Below are 7,854 nucleotides of genomic sequence, written 5' to 3' on the forward strand. Positions count from 1 at the left end.
TACCATATCAAAAAATAAAACAAATTGTATTATACCAAGATTTATGGAATCCAAACACTTTGCCTTTTTGTAGAAAACGTTATGGGTTGGTTACTTGTGTGTTGTCTCAGTTCCACGCGTATGCCAATTTATGGCCACGCATTTCCAGGGTAAAAGGATAAATTTTAATGAAGCAGTTTGTCTTTGTAACTGGCATATCTAGGTAGGGGTTGGTAGGGGTCATCGCCTCCCAAGAATTTTGAAATATTCACCGACTATAGATTTTTTTATATAAAAGATGTTAAAACATTTTGTGATGATCATTAAGTTGAAGTTCTTGACATTAAAGTCCCTTATTTTATGGGTAATGGTCGTCATAAGAAACAAGATGGAGATATGGAACATCATTGTAGGATATATGTATTTTATTCTGCAATTGATTTGGAACTATCTGAATTAAATAGAAGACTTAATGTAGAGGCAGTAGAACTTCTCATACTTAGTTCAGCTTTATATTCTAAGGAAAATTTTAAATCATTTGGTAATAAGAAAATCTGTAAGCTTGTTGAAAAATTTCATGCAGATGATTTTTCCGAGCTAGAAAAGAGAAATTTGTCGTTCCAACTAAGGAATTATCATTCAGATATTTTCCGAGATCCTAATTTAGGAAAAATTTACAGTTTATTCGAGTTTTACCAGAAGTTAGTTGAAACTGGAAAAACAACAATATTCTCACTTGTTGATAGATTGATACGTCTTGCTTTGACATTCTCTGTTTTAACAGCATCTATAGAAACGATCTTTTTATACAATGAAAGTTGTTAAGACTTCGGCTTTGCAACAAAATTGAAGATGATTTTCTCAGAAATTTATTAGTTGTATATATCGAGAGAGAAATTGCTGAAAAAATCTATGTTGATACAATAATAGATAAATTTAGTACTATGAAAGAACGAAGAGTTGTATTTAAATAATCTTTTATAATTTATATAATATTCAATGAAGATTTTTTTAGTCTGATATTTCGCCCCCCAATAAGAAAATCCTGGATACGCCCCTGTCTTTGTATAATCAATTACTTACTCACTTAGTTGAAGATGCATGTCGAGATGGTGGCGGTGTAGATTGGCGGTGGTAGTGGAGGTGGCGGCGATGGCGAAGATGGTGGGGCGGTGGTGATGATGGTTGTGGTGGTGGTCGCGGTGGTGACACGTGTGGATGATGCATGTGGTGGCGGAGATGGTGGTGGCAGCGGTGGTGATGACGACGGCGGTTGCGAAGGTTGTGGCGGCGGTTGTGGCGACGATGGTGGTGGCAGTAGTTGTGGTTATGTTGGTGGTGGTGATGGTGATGAAGTTACATGTTATTGAAACTAAAAACCATAATCACAAAACCATATTTTGTGGTTTTAAAAAACAGGTTAAACGGTTTTAAAAATCAATAAAAATACACTTCAGCTCCATTTTTTCCGAACACGTTTTGTTTTCAAAATTGCATTTCAAAACCAAAAACTGAAAACTGACAACCACCCCGAACGGGCCTTTAACCAATTGTCCGGTTTATAGAGGGGAAAAATTGTTCTTATAAGCCTACTTATAATATCAAAAGATGATTAATTGATTTTTTTTAAGTATTATTCTCTTGTGATAACAATAAATGTAGAGAGTTAAAAATACATTTTTAAATGTAAAATGAAAAAACAAATAATATATTTTATGAACGCTTTAAGATTAGTATGGTCAAATTACTTTTTTTACAGGAAAATGTTAGTTGTTATTAATGTTAGTAAATTAGTCCTACTCTTCGTTTGAACCTTGGACCCTTCACCCCACCCAACCCTTATGTCCCTAGCTCTTACCACTTGAGCTGTCATTCGGGGACGTATGGTCAAATTACTTAGAGTGTTGATTGATGAAAAAACGACTGAACATCAGTGATGGGGTAGAGGATGAGAGTCAGGGGCGTATCTAGGATTTTCTTGTTAGGGGGCCGAGGTATATGACTAAAAAAATCTCTATTGAATATTATATAATCAATCATTAATTACTTCAGATTTTGAATTGATTTTTTTTTAATAATGAAGTTTTGTGATAACAAAGGAACTCGAATAAAATTCTACAACAACAACAATATTTTTTTGGGGGGGCGAGACTATGCTTACAAAAAAAATATAAAAATACCTATAGTTGGTGAAAATTTCAAAATTCTTTGGGGGTGATGGCCCCTGCCAACCCTTTAAAGGAGCTCATGTCCGAGCCAAAGGGAGGTTGCACGGGTGTCGACCACCATTGACAAACTTGTGGGGAGGGAAGGCACTTGTGCTTTCTCAAGGACTTGAGATAAGAAGTGCGTACTTATTTTAACTCTTAGTTGTTATTTTTATACTTACCAGCAGGTCGTAGAAGGTGTTGTGAATGCCTATTTCTCGAGTGGATGTTGGATAGAGTATTCCCCGGAACAGTAATCACATAGCTCTGATCTACAAAGATCGTGGGGCAAATGGTAAAAGTGAGGTTGATACGGTCGGAGTCTGATCATAAACTCCTTCCGCAACAATAGGTATCTTTACTTAATTAGGTCTATAGAAATTGTGGGACGAGAGATAAAAGACTTTTTTACAAGGTTAGTGTAGTTTTAAATTTTTTTTACCAAACTAGTGCAACTTTTCATTTAATTACCAACATAGTGTAAATCGCCACTTGAAGTTGCATATCTCTTTTTTTTTAATTTTTTTATTGAAATAATCACTCACAGTGGCGACATCCTGTTTATATTTTTTTTTCCTTTCTTTGTTTGTGACGGAATCGTATCCGTCACAAAATCCTAATATTTAATATAAAAGGTATTAGTGACGGAATGTGAAGAAAGATAGCATCCGTCACAACATTTCTAGCGACGGAATTCTTTTTGCGACGAAATATATTTCGTCTCAAAATCTTAGTGAATAATGAAAAAGAATTTAGCGACGGAAGTTGAAGTGTACATACATCCGTCACAAAATTTTTAGCGACGGAGTTTGTGACGGACAATTTTCCGTCACTAATAAACAGTCAAAAAAAAAATATTTTGGTGTCACCACTGCTAGTGACGATTTCATAAAAAAAAAATTTAAAAAAAGATATCGCCACTTCAAGTGGCGATTTACACTATTCTTGTAATTAAATCAAAAGTTGCACTAGTTTGGTAAATTTATTTGAAACTTGCACTAGTAATGTAAAAAAGTCGAGATAAAAGCGAAAGGTTGTTACAAACGAAGACCGGTCATGAATCTCCTCTCAAAACACTATCTTTTTATTTTCATCTATTAATACTTATTGAAAACTTTTAAAACTTGTAATACAGTTTCAATACATACATGTTACAGCTTTGAAGGTTTACTAGCCGTTAAATTGTTTCCAATGTATCAGCCGCTGTTTTTTGCTTAATTATATATATGGCGATGCTACTTGATTGAAGAAGTAGGAAAAGAAAATGTGAGAGAGCATTCAGAATTTTAAGTGGATTGTCTATTTATATAGAAAATTTGAGAAAGATATTTGTTAGTTTTGTATATGTATTTTGTATTCTGCTAAGTAATTCAAGAGAGTTGTTCTTGTAGCCTGGTTATGTGCGGAGTTAGCCGGAAGCGACTTTTGTTTCCCGGAAAGTATTAACCTTGAAACTATCTTTACCAAGTAATTTACTTGTGGTATTGAAATATTCTTAAGCTCAATGCTCTACACGCTCAGGCAAACTGATAAACTTGTTTAATTTACCTATTTCACTGTATATTTTGTTACTATGTTAATTCAAATTTGTCAAATTGAGAAGTGTGTTTTACAGATTTTACAGTTTTTGTAGCAGGTTGATTGGGCACTAAGATGGTTGGTGATGTTTGATTTATTCAATTTTTCCGTACCCCAAGTCTATAACGTATTCTCTTCCCCTACCCTAAACTTTAGAACATCTCCAAAGGAGTTCTTATTTTGGGATCTTAAAATAAGATATGGATCTTATTAGATCTCACCATTGGAGCTATCATATATGACATGAGATCTTAGCTTTTGCTAAGATCCGTGTCTTAGCTCAGGTACTCCCAAATCTGGGATCTTAAATAAAATAATATTTTTTTTCTCTCTTTCAATACCAAAACCAAAGTGAAAAATAGATAGAGAAATAAATAATATAAATATATTGGATATCGTGAGTCTAGTCAAAAGTAAAATAAGATCTCAACTACTAGAGTGAAATGTGCATGGGGACCTTTTGAGTGTCTTAAATCCTATGTGGCAGTCTGGGCCCACAAAAAATGAGTTAAATCTCAAAATAAGATCTCACCATTGGAGATGCTCTTAGAACATCTTTATCGCCCTCATTCACTTCATAGTTTTGGGTTTGGGGTAGGGGAATAGTCAATAAGTCAATAAATTTAACATCGTCATCTATCTCAGTGTTCAACTCACTTGCCAACGCATTAAAATTTTGACACAAGCAAAAATGTTAGTTTTTGACAGAATATAGACAAAGGGCCTAAACTACAAATAACTAGAAATGTTATGAACTCTGATCACTCGTTTTGAACATTGAAGCCTTGTTTGCATATTCGAGAAAATAGCAGGACGAAAAGCTCAATTAAGCCAAAACAAGTAATAATTTTGTTGATCAATAGCATTTTATTTAATTTTAAGTCACTATGCCTCGCAATGCCCTCCCAATAAGTTTGGACAAGCGTTTGTGTTCTGATTTGCCCAAAGCCTAATATCCTTCGAGGAGGCTTAAAAGACCCACAATTAAGTGAACTCCATGATGGTCCTTCGAGACGACAATAATTTTGTCGCGTCCAACTCATAGTCAAGCGGACTCAAGCCCACACGTTTATGACACCACTACAAGGTTGCTCATAGGCAACCATTATCATGAAAGGCTTATAAAGACTTTTTAAGGAGTTCAAAAAAAAAGACTTCTTTAAGGCACAACGCCTTGGGTATGACCCCTACCACGCCTATAAATACAAGTTTGATTGCATATTTACATTAGCATTACTCGTTTATTACATTGTTCTTGTGTGACTTTGATCTTTTCTCACATTTTTCTCTCATTGAATTGAGTATCAGAGAATATTTCATATACCTCCTTGACATATCAACACCACAACACAGTGTTGGAAGATTATCTCTGGACCGCGCACCACTGTGGAGAATGTAAGAGCATCACCAAGCTCATATTTTGGAAGAAGAACTTGATATATCATAAATAGCCACAAACTCTATAATTAAGATAATATTTCTGTACATGTAATTTTTGGCAACCATCAGTCAAAAAATGTTGTACAGATCCAGCTCCTAATTCGAATCATGTAAACTAAAGAGTTGTTAATGAAATTAGAACTGGGCACAAATGTAATAGATTAAATCTTGCTAAACTAATGTAAGCAACTGAAGCCACGACATATTGACATGAACACTATCAAAACTAATGCTAAGGCGATGCCAAAAACAATCAACTTGATCTTCATATTGTGAACCCACATCTTCCTTTTCATCTTTGTGCCCTGTGTTCTAAAATCTTGTGCCTGCAACAAGTGACACAAAAATGTCAATTCGTTTATTAACATAGTTGGATTATGCCTTATGATTAAATAAAACAAATGAAAATGAAACATTTCATGCACTAACCTGTGATCGAAGGTTGTCAGTCTTGTCCACTAACATCTCAATCTTTTCTCCACGGTCAAGAACCTACAAAGAAAATGAAATATTTGAATCCAAATAATATAAGCATGATGAATTATGACTCAATAATTTTACTCGAAAAATCCAAGGTATGTTATGTGTAAATGTCTTGCCTTCTCAATGTTTTCCATCATAACTCCTTTGACTTCAGAAACTTGAGCCTTCACTTTGGCAAGCTTGCTGATCTCTTCAGGATGATCAACACAATATTGCATTTGTTGCTTCAATTTAGGCCTGTAGATTTTCATGTAAATTTAGCACAGTTTTTAGTGGGTTTAAGTGCTTGTGGAAACATACATCTCATCTCAACACATCATTCGAAAAGTATAATTTTGTTACGTAAACGTGAATCAGTCTTAAATTCAAAATAATTCTAAATATAAACTAGTAAATTGTTATCAATTTGCAATATTGTTGTGGAATTCAGATTCTTTCTAATCTATGTTGCCTTTGCAATGTGGTAAATTGTCATAAACTATTTAATTTAACAAGTTATTTTTTATTTAAAATTAATCATAGCCATTGATTGAAAAACCAAGCTCCTCTACAGAGGATCAAATTTGAAACTTTGGCGATGATACAACATAATCATCAAATAATTTTGGCTTTAAAAATTAGGTACCCAAATTCTTTGTTTAGGCTGTGAGTTGAAGCAGTTGCAGCTTTGCCTCCACCATACTTTTTGCTGAATTCTTCCTTGACACGCTCTAGAAAGGCAATAGGGATCTGTCTACCAGCAGATTCAACTGCGACCACACAGTAAGCTGCAAAATCCAAAACAATAAAAATATTATAATAAAATCCATACAAAGTAATGAAATTGATTTATGAAGAACTTGATTAACTTTTATTCTCTGTATTACTTCTATATAGGTATAATCTCATTCATACTTGCCCCTAAATTGTTACATTGCAAGTCATGAACAATCCTTAAATTTTAATAGAAAGCAAATGGGGAAAGAACACAAAATGGAATACATAAAATACATGTGATAAATAGAGGGGAACTTTGCTTTTGATATTTATAATACTCTTATGATAAGAAAAAAACAGAGTTAATGTTTTATTATAAATAAAAGTAAAACAAAAGCATATTGAAGCAAGTTTTGACAGAATCATACATTCATATTTATTTGTGTAAAGAGAAAAGGTTTGAAATATTATAAAACAGTTTGTGTGGCTTTTACCCAATAGCTTAAGCTTTTGGGATAATTTGTTGTTTGATGTATTAGAACTTCTAGGATCAAGCGGTCTAGAGTTTGATCATTGTCGTCCCTAATTTTTTCAATAAATTTCTTGAATTAAAGCACAAGGTAGGAGGGTCGGTGCTTCAAGTCCAAATAAGCTCTTAAGTGTGGGGACATGTTAGAATTAATAATATAAAAATCATTTATATGGCTTTTTTTCAATAGGAATAATTGGTTGTTTGAGAATAAGAATACCACCATGTTTGATGTTTAGGTGTGATATGTATATATGCATGAAAAAACTCCTCTAAATGTTTCTAAATGTTTCTAGGAGTATTGAATTGCCAGGTTTCCGTATACATCCATCTATTATTTAATTTTCTGTAAAAACAAAAGAAAATGTAAACAAAAAGAAACAAGAAAATTGACCACCTATAACATAGACAACTAAATTATTGATATAAAATAGTAAGCTAAATCAAAGAGGTTCAGGGAAGGATAATCATTTTCTTGCTATTACTTTGTCTCCTTATAACTCACATTGTAGCATTATTTTTTTCAAAATTACACAAATTGATGAGAAAAGAAGGGTAAATAACAAATAGAAATAACAAGATCTGCATGAAAAGAAAAGTCCATATAATCCATCAAACATGATATATGCAAATTCAAAATATATAACTTACTGAAGCCATTTTCAACAAGGTAATTGAACGTGTGGCCATCACAATTGTAAGTGAATCTGTTATTGGAAGAAGGAAGTTTCTGAAGGCATTGACAGGCAATGGATGTGAAGTTTCCTGAGAATTCTGTGAACTCTGCAAGAACCATTGTCCCACGAGCCACAAAACTATAGATCAAAGTTTGTTGCCCCATCTCTAGAAACCATAAACGAATCTCAAAACTTGAAGAGAGTTATGAAGAGAGGGGGCTAGAGAGAACAAGAGATAAAATTGAGAGTAACAGATGTGAGAATA

The 7,854-nt window shown here is 33.5% G+C and overlaps 1 protein-coding gene across 1 annotated transcript; it reads right to left on the bottom strand.

Annotated features, from left to right (window-relative positions):
- Nucleotides 1–5,230: 5,230 nt before the first annotated feature.
- On the bottom strand, nucleotides 5,231–7,854 carry LOC130723550 (putative vesicle-associated membrane protein 726). The gene is made up of 5 exons (XM_057574652.1): nucleotides 7,564–7,854; nucleotides 6,313–6,454; nucleotides 5,804–5,924; nucleotides 5,634–5,696; nucleotides 5,231–5,530 (listed from the first exon to the last, which is right to left on the bottom strand). Exons 1-5 carry the CDS (start codon nucleotides 7,751–7,753, stop codon nucleotides 5,381–5,383), a joined length of 666 nt encoding a protein of 221 aa, XP_057430635.1. The 5' UTR covers nucleotides 7,754–7,854; the 3' UTR covers nucleotides 5,231–5,380.

The sequence above is a fragment of the Lotus japonicus genome, chromosome 6 (genome assembly GCF_012489685.1).
Source record: "Lotus japonicus ecotype B-129 chromosome 6, LjGifu_v1.2".
In the NCBI taxonomy this organism is placed as follows: Eukaryota; Viridiplantae; Streptophyta; class Magnoliopsida; order Fabales; family Fabaceae; genus Lotus; species Lotus japonicus.